Source organism: Podarcis liolepis, assembly GCF_965112155.1.
Source record: "Podarcis liolepis genome assembly, chromosome: 8".
NCBI lineage: Eukaryota > Metazoa > Chordata > Lepidosauria > Squamata > Lacertidae > Podarcis > Podarcis liolepis.
Genome location: NC_139560.1, coordinates 38,079,612 through 38,099,484, shown reverse-complemented (window position 1 = coordinate 38,099,484; position 19,873 = coordinate 38,079,612). Strand labels below are relative to the sequence as shown.

The 19,873-nt window shown below is 40.8% G+C and overlaps 2 protein-coding genes across 12 annotated transcripts in view; one reads left to right on the top strand and one right to left on the bottom strand.

Moving 5' to 3' along the window:
• The window catches only part of LYN (LYN proto-oncogene, Src family tyrosine kinase), a 42,697-nt gene extending 28,363 nt beyond the window's left edge, over positions 1-14,334 (top strand). For all 7 annotated transcript variants that reach the window (XM_083517933.1, XM_083517938.1, XM_083517935.1 and 4 more), the window contains exons 9-13: positions 1,301-1,483; positions 4,379-4,455; positions 10,210-10,363; positions 11,074-11,205; positions 12,550-14,334. In XM_083517933.1, the coding sequence (XP_083374059.1) occupies positions 1,301-1,483; positions 4,379-4,455; positions 10,210-10,363; positions 11,074-11,205; positions 12,550-12,752 (749 nt within the window). In that variant the 3' untranslated portion in view covers positions 12,753-14,334. The remainder of the gene's footprint in view (positions 1-1,300; positions 1,484-4,378; positions 4,456-10,209; positions 10,364-11,073; positions 11,206-12,549) is intronic.
• LOC310713570 (kinesin-like protein KIF20A) overlaps positions 11,291-19,873 on the bottom strand; it is a 28,776-nt gene continuing 20,193 nt past the window's right edge. For 2 of the 5 annotated variants that reach the window (XM_083517894.1, XM_083517895.1), the window contains exons 13-19: positions 19,251-19,421; positions 18,360-18,499; positions 16,913-17,078; positions 16,251-16,356; positions 16,114-16,169; positions 15,653-15,772; positions 14,281-15,188 (exon numbers count right to left, since the gene is read on the bottom strand). In XM_083517894.1, the coding sequence (XP_083374020.1) occupies positions 14,946-15,188; positions 15,653-15,772; positions 16,114-16,169; positions 16,251-16,356; positions 16,913-17,078; positions 18,360-18,499; positions 19,251-19,421 (1,002 nt within the window). In that variant the 3' untranslated portion in view covers positions 14,281-14,945. Of the gene's footprint in view, positions 11,377-14,280; positions 15,189-15,648; positions 15,773-16,113; positions 16,170-16,250; positions 16,357-16,912; positions 17,079-18,359; positions 18,500-19,250; positions 19,422-19,873 lie in introns of those variants that run through there. The other 3 variants (XM_083517896.1, XM_083517897.1, XR_014529340.1) reach the window with 3 other exon arrangements.

Sequence of the window (19,873 nt, the reverse complement as noted above, 5' to 3'; positions counted from 1 at the left end):
TTCCCAGAGCAGCTTACAGGATCGGTCATAGGCCAGTATATGCTTTGGGGCTTACAGTCTGAAAGACATCATTTATACACAATGAGAAAGGGATGTGGAGGGAAAGGGGGGAAAAACAAGTTCATGCACCAGTTCCTAAAGTTACAGTTTTAGAATGACCAGCTGAGAAGGAAGCCTGATGGAATGGCTCCTGCCAGGTGACAGTTGAAGCAGCTGATCTCTCAGCAGGGGTGATGACATAGCCCTGCTTCTCTAAAAATGAAAATGCCCAGGAGAATAAAAACGTCTTTGGTGCACAGATGACATCAGACTAAGTGATAGGCAAGGCTCCCTTGGGAAAGAATCCCACTTGAAAAGGAGATACATGTTTTCGCAGGTACACGGTGAGCACTCATTGGGGAAACAGCCAACTGAGGCCTCCTGACACATGTCAACCCATATTATGTCCACCATGAAAACATTGGAATTTGAAGTCCTCTTCTTTGTAGCAGCTTTGTAGCAGCATTCTTTTGCAGTGTCAAATCATCACAGAATATTAAGCTTGCAGGAAGTTGGCAACCATCTAGTTTATATTGGTTAATGACTGTGAAAATATTTCTCCCACTTCTGCCGTGGTCTGCATTCTTCATTGACAGGATTAATATCAAAGTTTAATTCCTTCCATCAAAATGTATTTGTGTATTTATTTATGTTTTTTACAAAATATTATTGAAGTAAATGGGCGGTGGGGGAAATGGAAAAATGAGGTTATGTGTGTCAGGCTGCTATTCTGTACATACAGTATTCAGCCTTCTTCAACCTGGTGCTCAGTGGCTGGTGGGACTTGTAGTCCAAAACATCTGGAAGGCACCAGGTTGGCAAAGACTGAAGTACAGTTTTCTAGGCCAATAAAGTCGTACCTTGGATCCAGAACGGCTTGTGAGTTGAACATTTTGGCTCCCGAATGTTGCAAACCTGTAAGTGAGTGCTCCGGTTTGTGAATGTTCTTTGGAAGCTGAATGTCCAACGCGGCTTCTGCTTGAGTGCAGGAAAATTGGGGTGGAGACGCTCCTTCAGGTATATTGGGCCGAGGTCATTTAGGGCTTTAAAGGTCAGCACCAACACTTTGAATTGTGCTCGGAGACGTACTGGGAGCCAGTGTAGGTCTTTCAAGGTACGACTGTAGTAGCATTTGTTGGTGCCTGCTTGTAAATACATCATTTATAAATTTATTGTTAAAGATCTCTCATGGCAAGACATTTGACCACCACATTCAGCGCTCTGGATGTCTCTTCTCCTATAACTATCCCTTTTGTTCTAGGTTACTACAATAACAATACCAAAGTAGCAGTGAAAACTCTGAAGCCAGGCACCATGTCTGCACAGGCATTCATGGAAGAAGCCAACCTTATGAAATCACTTCAGCATGACAGGCTGGTCAGACTCTACGCTGTAGTTACCAAAGAAGAACCAATTTATATCATAACTGAATTCATGGCAAAAGGTAGGTATTACTGAATTCATTAACCAGAAGTACCATTTGCATGTAGGAAATGGTGTATGGTACAATTGCAACAGGCACTTGTAACCGTCAACTCGATAGCCATTCGTTATGGGACTGTAGTAACTTGAGTATTGGTTAGTAGTGTCTCGTACCCTGGACAAAAAATATTACACATTAAATTAAGTATCATAAGAGGAATAGACTTATAGAAAGAAATAGGTCAAAAGGAATACACTTATAGAAACAATTTGGTCAAAGTTTCGTCTGTTCTGCAAATAGCCAAAGTTGTGCCCTCCAGATGTTGTTGGATTTCAACTCCCAGCATCTCCATCCAGCATGGCCAGGAATGATGAGGGTTGTCATCCAGAAACATCCTTTCTTTGCACTAGAACTCTAAGGGGCCATGGTCTGCCGAATTGCCTTCTGCCGTCATCATGAGGAATTGGCAGGGTGAACCTGTTCTATGGATTATAATTAGAAAATCATGCAGCAGGTTACATTTGAACTTTGCAGTGTGTAGGAGATGAAAGCTCAAGGGCGGTTCATGCCAAATTTGGGATAGAATAGATAAGTGGCTTATTTTGAACCAATTAACATTTGTTTGTTTCTTTTTATTTCATAAAATTTATACACCACTTGATTGTAAAAACAACCACCACCCTCAAAGTGGTTTACAAAAGAGAAAACAAAAAAAAAATGCATACTTTAAAATGCTAAAACAGACCAAAATTAGCTTAACCTTCTAATCACCTGGGTAGGCTTGTATAGACAAGGATGTTTTTAAGCAGGCACTGAAAAGAATATAGTGAAGGTACCTGCTTGATATCAACAGGCAATGAATTCCAAAGTATAGGCCCTGCCATGCTAAATGATTGAGTTCTTACAAATACAGAACTGGCATGTGACACCTATAGCAGTACAGTGGTACCTTGGGTTAAGAACTTAATTCATTCTAGAGGTTCGTTCTTAACCTGAAATGGTTCTTAACCTGAGGCACGCTTTCGCTAATGGGGTCTCCTGCTGCCGCTGTGCCACTGGCGCGCAATTTCCGTTCTTATCCTGGGGCAAAGTTCTTAACCTGGAGCAACCACTTCCTGGTTAGTGGAGTTTGTAACCCGAAGCGTCCGTAACCCAAGGTACCACTGTACCAATTCCGCCCATTGAAGCAACTGAGTGGGCACATGCAGGGTAAATATTTGAATGGCTGGCATTTTGACAGGTGCTGCAGATTTCCCCCATCTTTCTAAGATTTTCTTGGGCTGAAGCATAGGAGAATATTTCTCTGTTCTGCATGTTGCATTAGGTCAAAGGAAACATTGGTATGTACTGTTACTTTGGCAGAAGCGGAAGTGTGTGTAGTTTTTACTGAAAATGCAGTTCCCCAACCATTTCAGCCTACGGAGAAAATTTGAAAATTCATACATGTGCTGAGTACAAGCCACTGCTGCCTAGTAATCACTTGAGAGGGAATTCGGGCCTCTATATAGCCTTTTGTTGGAATGATGCCAGGGGAAGCAGATAAGAGGTTGCCCCTCCGCTGACTGGAAAGGGCTAGAACAGGTGTTGAAGAAAATTAGAAAGAGAGAGAAACAGTCATTTAAAAGTAACAACAAATTAAAGTGAAGGAGGTATGAGAAAAAGTGGCAGTTTATGAGAAGTGGATAAGTTAGGTATGGAAGAGGGGGAGGAGAAATTACAATGAGTAAAAACAGTTCTGAGAAGTTTGGTGTGGGGAGATGAAAATATAAAATAGGAAGCCCTCTCTGCTTAGAGTCTTTGGATCAACATCTTCCTAAAGTGGAAAGCTGAGTCAGAATGCCCCCATACCTAATGTATGTATTTAACTCAAGGAAACTGAACCGTGGAGCTGCTTGCTAGAAAGAAAACAGTGTGGTAAAGACTAAAAGCAATTTCCAAAGAGTGATCATAAATCAAAAGAAAACAATGTCAGTGTCAGCTGCTCATGCTGGACACTCCTTTGATAAGTCACCATTTTGTGACTGGAGGGTCTCAATAATTTCCAGCCATCTCAAGAGGGCCCTTTGAGTTTGGGAATGCCTAGATTAAGCAGCTAAAGACATTATAGTCTTGCATATTCCTCTCACTTTTAAGTTAGGCTCCCTGAACCCACACTCTTTCAGTTTAGCAGTGGATATACAGTAGAGGGTGGATAATGTGTCCAGCAAATAATTTAGCGGTCACAACTTTTCCAACACTTAATACACACCTAATAATTTCTGCCTCATGCAACAAACTGCACTGTGCTCCCTCAGCACAGCAACTTGTAGTGAACAGCCAGGCACAAAATTCTAAAGGCACCACTTTCCCAGGCACTTGCTGCACATGCATCTGATGAATTTTTCCTGGACACCCCCCCCCCCACACACATCATGCACATTAAGCCCTATGTCAAACTGAAGGACCAATATATTTCTGTAACCTTTGAAAAGTTGCTGTGTTTTGTGAGTTCCTAGCAGGATATGGCAAGTCCTCAGCTATTTGCATTGGTAGAGTTCTCATGGCCTACTTGTTTGGCTGCTTCATTTAAAATAATAATAATGGGTGCAAAGTGAGTGCAGATTTGTCATGTGCTACTGAGATCTTTTCCACTGCACATAAGCCTGATATGTACACACTATGAATCTCTTGCCAATTTCTTAAAGCAGCTTTTAAACTAATCTCATAAAATCAATCACCCTTGGCATGGTTTTGCAGAAGGCTGAAATGTATTAGTGTTGTTAAAAGGTAAGTTTCCCCATCCATTTAAATAGAGATGATTGCTTTCAAAAATCTTATTCACTCACAAGACCCCCAGAAATATTTTTATGGCATTCACTCACATCTGAGTTTCACTTGTTTCTTACCACCTTGTCTTCCCCTTCCTTTACCACACAGGGAGCTTGCTGGATTTCCTGAAGAGTCAAGATGGTGGGAAATTACTACTTCCAAAGCTCATTGACTTCTCAGCTCAGGTATATAATTTATTTTTATTTTTTGTACTTGGCTGGCTTGGCACTGGCTATGCTTCATTTTCACTGTTGTCTGGAAACCAGGTTTACCGAGACAGGTTTTGAATGCTGAAAGTTTGGTTTAAAGTGGATTTCTCCTGCAGATGTGGCAAGAGAAAATTGCTCTCTGAATTGCTGGGGCCCCAGGCACATTGTGTTATCCCCTACCATTTGTGGCTTAGTCAAGTCACATCTGGGTCCGTTTTGAGGAGGAAGTGGCAGGTCAACTATAGGTGGAATAATAGAATGATATGCCTGGGTTGAACTATATAAATATAGCTACCCCAGTGCACAGCATGGGGAGATGTAACTGGCCTCATCCTGACCCTAGGTGTGTAAAGGTAGCCCTAACTGCAGTTTATGTACAATGCTACCTTTACTGTGTAAACTTTGCTTAGTTATGAAAGTGTAATTAATTGTATTTAGAGGGCTGCTGCCTGTTTGTCTCTCCAAATGTTGCCTGAGTTGCTGTGATGTCATGGAATATTCACAGATATTCTAATTAGCAGGGGGAATTGGCAAGAGAAGAAAGAGATTATTCTTGTGCTGTCTGGAAGAAGGCTGTCATTGTGTTTAGTAAAATAAATTGCTGCTTGCTACTGCCAAGGAGAATACAATGAATGTTGCCCAGGCTTAGTACGGTGGCAGGGGTGTCTAAGAGGCTGGTGTACAACCTCTGATAAGGATTGCTCCTAACCAGGAAGAAATGGGAGTGAATGAAATTTCCAGTGACAGATACTACTTCCTGTCAATGATGGGTAGCCCCAAAGAGTGTGCAGCAAATTCAGAAGTATTGCTCCTTATTCAGAAGTGACACGTTGCGGGGGATGGGCATCCACTGGCTCAATGCATCCTGGATCGCCTTGCTGGTGCTTGGAGCTGTGTGAAACTGTAACAGGCTCCAAAATTCCACAAACCTTGGAAGACATATCACAGAGCAGGAACCCATGCAGAATGGTGTTTGTAGTCCCTTCCGTCAGTTTAGAGAGTGCTTCCAAGTAACTTGCACCCTTATTGTCCCCAAAGCAGTAAAAGGAGCTACAAAAGTCCCTGCAGAAACAGACCCCATGACTATGGAGTGGCTTCATCTGCACCATGCAATTAAAGCACTATTATACCACTTTAAACAGTCATGGCTTCCACCACAACATCCTGAAAACCGTAGTTTGTTAAGGGATATGAGGATTGTTAGGAACCCCCTATTCCCTTTTACAGACCTACAATTCTCAGAAAGAGGAATTGATTGTTTAAGCACTCTGGGAGTTGTAGCACATGAAAGGAATAGGGGTCTCCTAACAACTCCCAGCATCCTTAACAAACTACCGTTTGTCTAAAGTAGTAGAATGGTGCTTTAAATGGCTGGTGTGGATGTGGCCAGAGACAGAGGCAGGGAAGGCAAGTCAGATGAGAGTGAGAGCAAGCACGTTGCATTCTGGTGAAGGTTGCACAATAGCTTGCTCTTGGTTTCGTCTTCCTTATTTTTGCAAATGGCTTTCATTCTCTTTAGAACAAATAGCAGCTGGTTGGAATATACTATGTTTTATTCATTGCTCATCTTCAAAACAATGGCAATGAAAAGAAAATGTGTATGTGGAAAAGGGCCCACAGTGCTTGGGTAGATTTTAAACAAAAACATTTAAATCCTGTTAAATCAATATTTACCAGAGGGCACAACACTACAGAGCAACATGTCCTGTACCAAATATCCTTTGAACATGACCTTAATTTCCTGTTGCAAAAGTTGGCCTCAGTCTGGCTGAAAATGGTTGTAATAGTAACAGACACCTCATATCAACATCTTTATCTATGTCACATGCCATACTAGCAACGTTTAATATCTATCTTCAGACTGTGTTACAGTTGCTTTCTTTTTCGTGGTGATTTCTTTACTAACACTTGTATATTCCACATTTCTGTTTTAAAACACACAAGTGGCTTCACAATAACACAGTTTTGAAACAGTGTAATATAGAACTTGAGAGTTTTAGCTTCAAGCACGGCCCAGACATGGTTTAAAATAGTATTTTTCCTCATGGAAATTTTCATTTCATATAATAGATTCAGACTGTGAATAAATATTGAGCATGCCTGGTAGTTTTAATTTTTTTAAGCTCTGATTACTAAATATAAGAAAAATAAATATGCTATATTAGATCACTCTATAGGGCACCAGGAGCATTTCCAACAGAAGTATTTTTATTTACTCTGTTGCAAGTTACCATATGCAGTTACCCAAATCTTACAGCACTGAACATCATTGGTTCAGGAGTAGTGATAGAACCATTCATTAGGATTGCAAGTTGTGTTTAGAAGTTCATTCTTGGGGAACATCTGGAATGCATTGCTAGCTATTAAACGTCTGGGGGTGGGGGGGTCATATCTGGCATGGAAGGGGAATCTTAAATATATTTTTTCCTGCACTAAATTGTAAACTATGTACCTGAACGTCTTGGACATGTGGAGTAGATAAAGTATGTGACCATGAGTCAATTGGAAAGGAGACCAGAACTCAAAGGTAGAGGGCATGCTTTGGGTGCAGAAGGTCCTAGGTTCAATCCCAGCATCTCCAGATAGGACTGAGAAAGAAACCCTGGGAAGGTCTTGCCAATCATGGTAGACAATACTAAATAGGTCAAACTTGGCAGTTTCATATGTTCATATCTCCCTTCCAGTGTACGTGCAAAAGAAGGCCTTCATACTCTCCCAATATGCCAGCCTTTACTGAATCAAATGGTATGGACTACAACTCCCATCAGCCCCAGGCAAAAGAAATGGCTTGTCTCTCTGGCCACTGGTGCTTGCCGGTGGAGCTGGCATCAGCATCTGACACCCTTAAGCAACTGTCAGGAACCTGGCACCTGGACCGAGCTGACCGATGATGCCTGCTTCAGCCCCCCTTAACTTTTTTCTGGCCTGCTACTCTGAGCTGTGCCAGGTGGCTGGGTCTAACTGCCATTTTAATTTCCACAGTGCTTTCAATGTAACAACACTCTGGGGGCATTGTGGGAAATTAAAATGGTGGCTAATCCAGCCATCTGGCTGTGTTTATAGCACTGCCACCAGCAAAAGGAGGGGACTTACCCAAGACTGCTTTGCTCAGGGACCCCACACAACCTTGGAATTAGCCTGAAACCAATCCAGCCATTCAAGCAAACTCTTCCATTGTGAAGGAGCAAGTCTGCTTCACAGTTAAAATGTGATTTTTGTGGCCAGGGGTGGGCGGCTTCCTAAAATGGACTGGAACAGGTGCTGATGACACACCTTCTCTAATCCCTCCTCACGGGTAGCAGACCACATGCTTCCCTTGAGTTTAAGTTCCAGATTTATCTGCTCAGGGTTTGCACCTGTGTGCTGCATTCTGTTGCCTATGTTAAAGAGTCATGCTCTAACTGGGATTTTGGTTAGTTGGTTGGTGAGAAGGGAAGGGACCTAGAGAGGCCTTTTAAAATAACAAGAAGTCTTTGGCCATACCTTGGAAGTTCCCACTGCTGCTTCCTCTTCTCTAGACCCACCCAAGGACTGAAATTTGGTCTAAATTTGCTGCAGTCAGCTCATCTACTTGTTCATTTTCTCTCTCTCCAGGATACAATACAATAATTGTTTCCTTGCGGGGGGAGAAATATCTGCAAGGTACAAATCCTTTGCACAAGGGCCAATCTATGCTTGGGGTCAGGAAGCATGATCCTTCATTTTTCTCCTCCTGGCATTATTTGTACCAACTTTATTGAGGTTTTCAATGCTGTTCCAATCTGTAATGGGTTTGTTTGTCCAATCCAGCCTTTTGTGCCCCCATTTCATCTCTTCTTTTTTAAAAGTGACCTGTCTTTATAAATCCCTTCAGTCAACAGGCTTCTTATCACAGGCTATCTTATCAACAACAAGAGATCCTGGGGACGGGAAATATTTGCCTCTAAGGGAGTAGCTACATCCTCTGGTTACAAGAAGCCCTACTTTCTGAGCCTTCTGCACCAGAGAGAAACTGCTGGTGCTCTTCAAGGGCTTAGCTTTTGTGCAATGTTTCTCTTCGCAAAAACTGTGTTCAGCACTTGTGACAGTGCGGTGGGAAGTACCACCATGGGTATTTTTCCATTGCCTGACCCACAAAAAGAGGAACAAAGCGAGTGTGCAGTTCCTTTTTTTAAATAGATGCTGATCTGCATATTGCAACAGGACTGGTAGCCGAGACATTTTAAAGAGTGTGCAGACATTTATGGTATCTATTAATAGTTCTGCAGTCCCTTGAACAGCCAAAACTATTTAAGCCAAATAAGTCCAACTGACTTTAAAAAGAATGAAATCTGGTTTGCGTGTGAAAACTTAAGACAAAAGTGAGTTGCTCATCAGGCTTGGTTGGGCTGCGTGTTGACAAACTTGCTCAACAAAACTAGGAACTGATACCTTTTACATGTTGCATTGTTTTAGAAAATATAAAATAAATATATAGCTGGGAACTGAGCTGAAAACTTTTAGCTAATGCAGCCCTGAAAAAGAATGATTGGTAGCTTTTCCAGTCTGCATCTGTCCTGGTCTCTCTGGATTAGGGACCCCTATGTTTGTATCATAACAAAGAGACAGGTGGTATGTTCTGGAACTGTGTTACAAAGGGACATAATTGGCTGCACCCTGACAGAAGTACTAGAAGTTGAGGAACAGAAGAGGGGCAACTATTACCTGAGCTGTGTTGTCTGTCTTCTGACATCTTTACCTTGCCAGGCAGAGACATTACATTACACCAAGAGTTGTCGACTGGGTGTCTCCATGCCCACCAGTGCCTTTGATGGTGCCCAGGATAGTTTTCAGTAACCATCACCTCAGAAATCTGCAATGCAATTGCGGGGAGGCATGCCTGAACCATTTTGTGTTCCTGCCTCTTCTCTTTTGGCTGTGGCCACCATTTTGTGTTATGTGACATGCACCATGGTAGCCATTTTGTGATTGGCACTCACGGCCATTTCTCAAAATTCCAAATGTTCTCACTGGCCTTAAAAACTTGGCAACCCCTGTCCTACACAGTCCTCTGCTCCTACCTTGAGGTGCAACAGAGAAAGAAGGGAGGCAACCTGCCATCAACTTGGGGTGTGGATGAGCTGCAGGAAAGGGAGGGGAAAGGAGCTGGAAATATTATTAATAATAATAATTTCAAGCAAAGCATATTTGTAGATGGGAGCTGATTCATAAAAAGCTAAATATTTGTGCTAGCACAAGGATTAACACAACACAAGGAATAACACAACAGAAATTGCTCCCTTTCCCCCCATTGTGTGTACATCAGAACAGATTTAAGGAACCCACAAGGGGAATGTTCCATTGCACAAGAAAAAGCCTAAATAGTTAACAAACCATATAGCAAGCCTATACCAAATGCTGTCCTTGGCTGTATGTAAAGGTACTTTATTGCACTTCTGTAAATTGAAAATGAGGAAAACCTATGAATGTTGACCAACCCACTCCCCACTTCCCTCCTTTCCCCTCCATTTGTAGATACAATCTACCATTGAGCAATGAATGATATTTAATGTAAGCAAAGGTGTATTATCAGTACTCAAGTGTGCCCATATTTTCATTTTTTTTTAATACTGGAGGCTGTGCATATCATGGCTAATGTGTAAAAATGATGTTAAAAAAGGTTTTTCGCTGTTTACAAATATTGTGTGCATATAAAAGTGCTTACAAAAAAGAACAGTACAAAAGTTAAAGATATTTTATTTGTTGTTGCAGATTGCAGAAGGGATGGCATATATAGAAAGAAAAAACTACATCCATCGTGATCTGAGAGCAGCTAATGTTCTCGTTTCAGAGTCTCTAATGTGCAAAATTGCTGATTTTGGACTTGCTAGAGTAATTGAAGATAATGAATATACAGCCAGGGAAGGTTTGTATCATATTATAATTTTAAGTCGTATAAGAATAATTCTGTTAATAGCCACTTGTTTCACTAGAAATATCTAAATGTCGACACACACTGTTCTATCTCTGCTGTCTGGCCCTGGGATTTCCTACCTTGCTACTTGGTTTGCACTTGAATTTTTACAGAGATATATAGCAGACCTCCACATTTTTCTCACTGGCTCCTGTCATAAAATCATAGAATTGGAGGAAGCCTTGTAGGCCATAGGGGCTAACCCCTTGCGTGATGCAGGAAATCCAGAGCTAGAACGTCTCCAGAAGGTGGCTTTAAGACCACCAGAACAGTGTCTGTTGCAGATGTCCAACGAGGGGCAGCCTTCTAGGCAATTAGTTCCATTGATCTTGAAACCAAGAAGGTTCTCCTAACATTAAACCAAAATCTACTCTTCAGTAACTTACACCCTCTGGGGCAGCGGAGAACAACTCTTCAGGTATTTGAAGAGTGCAAATTTGTTTTGCCCCCACCCCAGTCTTCCTTCCCAGGCTGAACACCAGTCCCTTCAACATTTTGTCAGAGTTTATTTTCCATACTATTGAACAATCTTCATTGTCACTTCCAATTTTCCAGTCACTTTTCCCTTATGAATCACCATCTGAATCACCTTACGAATAGTTTTTAATGGTTACATGAATGAAACTAGATTTAAAACACTGCTGTTGTTTTCCTCTCTGTAGGTGCAAAATTCCCTATCAAATGGACAGCACCAGAAGCCATTAATTTTGGCTCATTTACTATTAAGTCTGATGTGTGGTCCTTTGGAGTGCTTCTGTATGAAATAATTACTTATGGGAAAATTCCTTATCCAGGTATGCACTTTTTATTTACTGCTTATTTGCCCACAGTTTATACAGCTACCAGAGTTAATAGAATAGGTGATAATTAAAAATGTGTATTGTTTGCTGTACTTAAGAAAGTGTCTTCAAAGTACTCCGTTATAGGAAGAATGTGGGTTGAAACCATGCGAGTCTTTGGCCTCCCTGCAGCTTTTTTTAAAAATGAATTAATGAATGAATGCCTTGGCTTCATTCAATGTAAGAAACATATTCTGCAGCAACAGCAGCAATTTGTGCGATGAGAGTCTTTGCTACAAAAGCAGGTGTGTTTGCTGTAAAGTGGTACCTTGGTTTATGAACTTAATCCGTTCCTGAAGTCCGTTCTTAAACTGAAAACGTTATTAAACTGAGGCACGCTTTCCCTAATGAGGCCTCCCGCCGCCGGTGTCCTTCCACTGTTCGGATTCCGTTCTTTGTTGTTGTTTAGTCATTTAGTCATGTCCGACTCTTTGTGACCCCATGGACCAGAGCACGCCAGGCACTCCTGTCTTCCACTGCCTCCCGCAGTAAAGTTCTCAAACTGGGTCACTATTTCCAGATCGTTGTGAACCAAATCGTTCTTAAACCGAGGTACCACTGTATCATAACTGGAGTGGAAAGCTGAAAGCAGGCCCTGGGGTCAGAGCTGAATGTTACAGGTGATGAAACTCTGGGGATGACTACAGATCCTTAGTACCTTTGGGGGGAAATTGTGCAGATCTCAGATAAGATTGTCTGCTGCTGATGCAATGGCCCTTGCAGGTGATTACCTCTCTAGGGAAGGTCACTGAAAGGCCAAAATGCAAACATACAGTCTGTGAGAACACAGGTGACCAGTTTGGCTTTCTGCTTGGTAATCTTTGGGTCCTAGCTGCCCAGCACCCTCTTTGATACCACCCACTTTTTAACCTAGCCAACATTGGAGCTCTGGCATTGGAGGGCAAGGGCATCTTGAGGTTTTGTGGCAGCAGGTATGGAGATCCAACCTAAGGTTTTCCTCTCTGACATCAAAGAGTGGGTTCTGATGTATCCTACCAGGGTGTAGTGTAGGGAGGCTTTGGATCAGCTGACATTCAGTTTATGACAGTGCAATCAAATACATGTTTACTCAGAAGTAAGTCCCACTGCAGTACTTCATTGGAGCTGACTCCATAAATTATCTTAATTTCCTACAATTGACTTTCTCCAGTAACAAAAGCTTGACTATTCAATGAATGAATTTGATATAAGTATTAGAAATGCAGGGATGGAGGAAGGTTTAGGATTGTTTGGCTTGTTTTTTTAGACTGACATAGCCAAATTCACTAGTGGAAGAAATATATTTTTTTATTGTTTCAGGGATGAGTAATTCTGATGTCATGATAGCCCTTCAACGTGGGTATCGCATGCCACGCATGGAGGCCTGTCCAGCTGAGCTCTATGATATTATGAAAACATGCTGGAAAGATAAAGCAGAAGAGAGACCAACTTTTGAATATTTACAGAGTGTCCTTGATGACTTCTACACTGCTACAGAAGGACAATATCAGCAGCAGCCGTAACAGGAAAGAGGAGGAGCTCCTGCCTCCAAATTGGTGTGAACCTCTTAATGTGACATTGTGGTTGCGCCAGTAATGTTATGCATTAGGATATCCTAACTGCTTGTGGATCCTGAAACTGAAGCTCAAGAAAACGTTGCAGGTGACCACTATCCAGCTTAAGGCTTTAATGTCCTCTGTTGCTGGCACTTTCTTTCTATTTTTCTTAAGTACCCAGATTCTTTTGACCCACCAGAAGATCAAAATCAAACTGGAGACAGCTGCAAATATAATGAAGAGAAACAGCAACAACAACAACAGTACATGACAGCAACCAGAACTTAGCCCCACATGTTCCAGTCATGACATGCATCTAAAAAAAAAAAAGGTCTGTTTTAGGGCCCATCTATATGCTATAGTGATGCATGAGCTCTTGCCACCCGTTTATTTTAACTGAAAAGCTTTTGAGGCTGTGGGAGGGGAGGAGGGAGGACTGTAGAGCCATCATTTATTTGCTCAGAATTGCATCTTTTGGAATGGATTACCCACCTGCAGCGTAGAAAACACAGGAATGGCATCTTTCTTAAATTGGAAACTAGCTTGGAGAGACAACTTTGACGGAATTAACAGTGGCAGACGAAATGTTTAACCAGTTTGCCCACTCATCTCTTCCCTGGTCACCACTGAGGAGCTCATTCTAGTAGCCTGCTGCAATTGCTTTTTATGTGTTTTGCCTTGTAAAAGTGGATTGGATGAAGGGGCTTAAACAGTAAAAGCTGCTGTAGTTTCTATACTTATGTAAAGAGTAAGGTGGAATTGGCACAGTTGCAATGAAGTGAATGAGACATCATAAGAGAGTGGTTCCCCCCAACCCCCAGGAGCTAACCATGATTTTAAGCAAGAAACCGTCTTTCTGGCTCACATTACCTCCCTTCAAAGGACCTACCTGTAGAATCTGAAATGCAGTACATTTATACCTGATGATCTAAAGGTATATTGTATATGGCTTTATAGTTTGTTTTCAAGAAGGAATCTGATAGGGATTAAATGAAGTGTAACCTAGAGTCATGGCAGAAACCTTTCTACCAGTGTGGCTCATAAAGCTGCCCTTTTTAAAGGCAGCACTTAATGTTTAAATTTAAAAAGCACAACTAACACAACATTCCCATTAGAAAGTACAGCCAGCTACTATTATAACCAAAGTCTATACAATTTGTTGCACATATTACGTAAGTAGGATGCAGGGGTGGGGAGACACTTGAAAATCAGGTTTAAGGGCACTAGCTGAAAAAAGTCAGGATTGGACTGAAGTTATAAACAGGATGCGATCTCACTACTCTGTGCCTCAGCTTTCTCCAAAAGGGTTGTTTTTTCTCTGTCATGCTGAGACTTTTCCAAAATACTTATTCACAACTTGGTTACTATAGGAACATTGTGATTCTAACTATGTTCAGTTGCACAAACCAATATTTTTGTAGTACACATGATATTTACTCTTTTTAAATGAAGGAATCCAGTTGACAAACTGGCAACCAGGCTGTCGACCTGTAAATACTGTTTTCATTTTATTGTGATTTTAATAAATAAGCATTCTTGAAATTTCAAACCTGGCAGATTTTGAGTATTTTCTAAGTTGTTATCCCATGATAAGGAGACAATCACAGTATATGGCAGCAACTATATTAAGTCTATGCTTCCGTAGACAATTGTGTTTAGTTCAAGTATTGGTAAACATTTTTATTAGCAAATGTATAAAATGGCTGCTTTACACATTTCCATCCAATTTCTTCAGTACAAGGAAAGCAATTCAATCACAGAATTCATGTAGCTTCATTCTACAGTACACATTTTTACAATGGTTTTGAAGCTGAGATAATGGATATTGTGATCTGAACATTAAGTATATTTCTTAAAACAAGGGAACTTCCAAAATTTATCCTAGTACAAGAAAAACATAAGCAATGGTGTATTTAATGTGTTCTGGCATTCTTGATGCAGATAGTAGCACTATACAGCAACAAGATCATCTGAGGCCACATTTAAGCCATGCTTAACTTATGTTCAGCAAAGCATTTTATTTTCAAAGTAGAAATTGCCTCCAGTGCTTTTGCCTTCTTTGATTAACCACCAATTCAGTACCTGTACTAATTCAGTAGCTGCATTAAACCCTCCCCAAGAAGGATCCAAATTACTCTCTTACTTTGCGTGTTGCTGAGGTCACTTGTGAGAGCTTGTAGAAGCTGCCTCAGGTTTTTCTGAGTCTTTGTCACCGAGTGTTTTAGGAACATCTGCTAGGGTATGTTTCAGATTTGCAAAGAAGCCCTTCTTGGATTTCTGATGCTTCGAATCTGTGCTTAGGAGTTTTTTGCTTTCACGTAGCTCCTCTTGTAGAAGAGACACTGTGGCTTCAAGCTCATTGCCATGCTTAGCCCAGTTTTGAAGACCCTTGACTTCTTCTTCCTGTTAAGCCATGGAAGGATGCATTAGAGGTAGAATGAGTCCTCTACTGATTTTAATATATCTTACTGGCATCCTCTGAAGGTGAGCAGCCAAAATAAATACGTAGTTAAACGTTTTCTAATAGGTTAGAGGCCATCTTGAAATTGCCAGTTCTCAGTCAAGACAATACCTCTGTTGCTTAGCTGGTATGTACAGCAATCTACTTCAAATATAATGAAATGCATTGTAAGGCCTCATATTTTCTATATTTGCTCACCAAAAGCTTGAATAGGAAGAGAGCACAAAACTGCATTTTCAAGTTAATCTTCTTATCCTGATAAATTTGAAATATAGACAGTTGACAGTTTCAAGTCATGCAGGAGGTTAAGACTAACAGGTATAGCAGTCATAAGCAGGAGAAATAGCTGAGAGAGAGAGAGAGAGAGAGAGCAGTCAAATGCAGCTTTAGTAGCCATGTGACCAACCTTATGCATCATCACTTGCTTAAGTCTATTATTTTCTTCCATTGCTTGTCTGTAGAGTTCATTGGCGTCTTGCAACATTTCATTTAATTTCTCTATTTTTAAGTTCAAGGATCTTATTTGCTGCAAAACAATCTTATTTGTTACAATTAGTGATTAAAGGGAGAGTCATGTTGGTGTAACTCTGCTGCAACCTTTGACTGACCATGATTTTGCTCTATTGTAGGGCCAAGATTTAGGAATCCGGTAGCCCCCAACCCTGATACTGTTGGACTCCCAACTCCCATCAGCCCCATCCACTGGTCAGGAGTTGTGGGAGTTATGGTCCAGCAACAACCGAAGCACCACAGGTTCCCCATCCCCACCTTACTTATTTTACCAGCCCTTAATCAAAGAGCTCTAAGAAATATTTTGATAATGAAGCAGAGAATTGGAAGGGACCATGAAAGGAATCAGGAAGTTACCTTGTCTCTCTCATCACATTGTCCCTGCGAAGCATCTGAAGCATTGCATTTAAGATCTGTGAAGCAAAACAAGGTTAAGAATATTTGGACCACTTTTCAGGAAAAAAAACTTAAGCTGAAGAATGCAGGTTGCTTACCTGGATCAATGTTCCCTTCTGCAGAGTCTAAATTAGGACTTTCTGAAGGCAAGGTATTGAGTTTACCAAGTTTTGCTTTCAACTCTAGTATTTTCATTTCTCTGTCCTGAGCAACAAGATGAATTATAATAGTTTTGAATCATAATAATTTACTCAAATGGTACATTTTATTGTAGTAACAGCATGTGCTTTCAAAAAAAAAAAAAAAAGCTTAGCTGTTCTTCCCCCCCTGCCCCCCGCCCATAACTTTAAGCAACGATTAAGATAACTGTTAGCACCTATTTCCCTATCCAATATGATGCACTTTGGAAAACAAACATATTTGTGTCACATCCCACCTTGGTCTAATATTTTCTGCATTCAATATATTTAGGAACCCTTTCATGTCTAAAACTTTATTGGTATATCACCAGACAATGTACTTTTGGCTGACACCTGTCAAAATATTTTGGGGGCACACATTTCAAAATACATAGGCACATCCAAACTCACGAGGATTATCTAACATCACTCTCTCCCACAAAAAACCACCCAATAAAACCCCTACCTTTTCAGAGCTTTCATTTAACAACTTAACCTTTTAATAGAATTCCTGCAGATGCCTTGGAAAGAATGCCAACATGTACAATGGACAAAGATAACAAGTTTTAGAGAATAAGTACCTCGACCTTTGCTTGTTCAGCAATGAACTCCTCTATTGGCACATAGTGGTTTTCAATTTGATCCATTGCACACATGTATGCATGCTTCTTTATGGCCTCCTTGTACATTTCAAATTTACTCTCCATTTTTTCTTCATACCTTTCTTTCAGATCTTCTAAGCGTTTACTGGATAGTATTAGCAATGAGAAACAGACAAAATACTTTTAATTACTAATTATCTATACTAATGATTCAATTAACAAGCCTACATAGGGGTGGGTACAAAATGCATCCGTCTCCAATCCCAGCACCCTTTCCCTAACCTGCACCTGAGGTCAGAAGATCTTTCCTCTGAGCAGTAGCACAGAGGAATTGTCAAAATATGTCTCCTATCTCATTTCTATTATATAGAAGCCCTCATTTCATTTAATGGGAAGAACTCCAGTTCCAACCCATAGCTAGAAATCACAAATTATGTCCCATGCATGTTTCCTGGAGGTTTCCTGTACAAATAAGGACTAACCTCATAGTAACTGACATCTAGACAACCCCTCCTCCATTTACCCCTCCCCCTCCTTGCCTATGCCCTCACAGGCTGCCCAAGCCTTCCCTCACAGCTATGCCACCTCCCTTTCCTTATAGCTCACCCCCTCCCACTTTAAAGGAGGGTAGGAACACTTCAGAGAGCAGTTTGCAAAATTACTCTCTGAAGTTCCTCCGGATCTCCTTTAAACAGCTTGCCTGGGCCATCTGCCTGCTGGTCTGCCATCATGCTGGAGTTGCTGTGGTCACGTGAACTGCAGCATGAAGACAGGCTTATAATTTTATTACATAGTAAGAAGTAAAATCAATTTACTACAATATACCTTACTTCCTAGTAAACGTGCACTGGATTGAACAGTGAAACACAGATTTCCATTCAGAAAGTAACTAGAAATGTGGATGCCAACCATTTTCAACAGAATCAAACTCACAATTTATTATTGTTATTATATCCTATCGCTCTAGTAGTACAGTCCCGTTGCTGTTGGCCTGATATAAACATTGAATTAAACTGAAGGGCGGCTAATAGAATTTCTTATATTGGCCATCCACTGTATTGTGCAAGACACATTTTCTTGGTTCCATACAAGTATAGTAGTACAAAATCATTTTAGCTAAGAGGACTTGAGACAGTAGCAGATGTCTCTAACACTTGGATTTTATCACAGAATATATTTAAATGGTTGCTAGAAAGCTATTACACAAATATTTGGAAAAGCAAGGCATTTTCAAACCAACTGCTTTGAAATAGTCCAGCATGCAACACAAAACAAAAGATCATGGTACATCAGTGGTCTGTCCTAGAATAAGGCATCCGTAAATATGATGCCTTATTCTAGAACTGATGATGTGCTAAGCCATGCTTGGAGTGGTGGGTGCCTGGGGCCTTTCAGTTCCTCACAGCTACAAAATCTTAAGGCTCACCTCCAGGCTTCTTCTGTTTCCATCAGTTGCTGAAACATTGCTTCAGCCATCTCCTTGCGTATTTGCACCTCAAGGAGCAGCTTGCCTTGCCTCTCTGCAATCAGCTTGCTCTTCAAGATCTCTGTCATTTTCAAGAGATCCTGCAGGAATGAAGTCAAATTAAGAACATGGAATCAAGGAGCAGAAGACAGGATGCGGTGCCTGAGCTAACATATGCCATTCATTAGAGTAGAACTGGGAGACCATCCCCCCCCCCAATCTTGTCAAGGGCTTCCCTTCCCCAACCTTGTGCTCTCCAGATGTTTCAGACTATGCCTCCAATCAGCCCCAGCCAGCACAGACTTGTAGTCCAAGCATCTGGAGGGCACAAGGTTGGGGAACATTGCCCTAAGGGGTAATCAGCCAAGGGTCACATGCTGGTTGGTAGGGCTAAGAAACCCATTACACAACTGGGAAAATACTTAGTGTTTTCTTTCTGCTACTAGGGATGGAAGGAACTGTCAGTTATGGTTCTCTCGGTTTCTCATTTTTCCAATCTTAAATTTAATTCTCCATATTTTTGCAGAAATCTATAAAACCTTGTTTGTTTGGAGAACTGCATCAAAAAATTGAGATAAGTGGAAAAACTAAAGGACTGTGTTTTAGTTCATTTTGTTTCAGAAAGTGTGGATTTGATAAATTCAGCTTTAAATGCAAACTGAAAATTCTTCCCCGTCCCTAACTGCTACTGTCTGTTAAGGATTTAGGCCAGGTAACACAACTAAAAACAGTCCAAACAAAGTATTATATTGATTTAAGAATCACTCCATTGATTTTTAACACTATTAAGATGATTTAAATCCTACTGAGTAAGCATGCACCACATTGTCTGAAAACAGTTTTAAACATTACCTCATGGTTCATAATAGTTATATCTATTTCCTCTTCTTCAGAGGAGATACAAGAATCCTCTGGAAGCTGCTCTGCAGATATGTCATCAAAGTGCACTGTAGGCCTATCATCTCTTCCAATATATTTTTTGGGAAAATAATCAAATATTTTGTGCTGGAATGTTTGAATAACCTGAAAAATAATACTGTGTCAGTGGTTTAAATTACAAATAAGAGCACAATTTCACAATAAACTGTAGTTTTGTGTTATTTGCCCTGGAAGGCCACAAAGGGAATTTTGAGAACTTTGGGAAGGACACTGCAATAATTATAATTGAGAAGCAAGGTTGAAAAGTTCAGTTGTCTAAGGAACAAAGCTTTAAATGCATTTGTCATGGCATATCTGTTCACAGTTTACACTGCAGCTCATATACACAGATAGAACTCAATCATACTTTTGCTGAAGCCTTCTAAAATGCATGTTTTCTCCATTTACACAAAGAGGAGGTAAGGTTTAGATTTAAGAGTCAGAGAGCAGTAAGGTATGCTCTTTTGGTTCTTAAATTTGGACCCTTCTATCCTCCTTTCTGAGTCTGAAAGCTCCAACAAGTGCAAAATGCAGCAGCTAGGTGGCTGATGTGTACA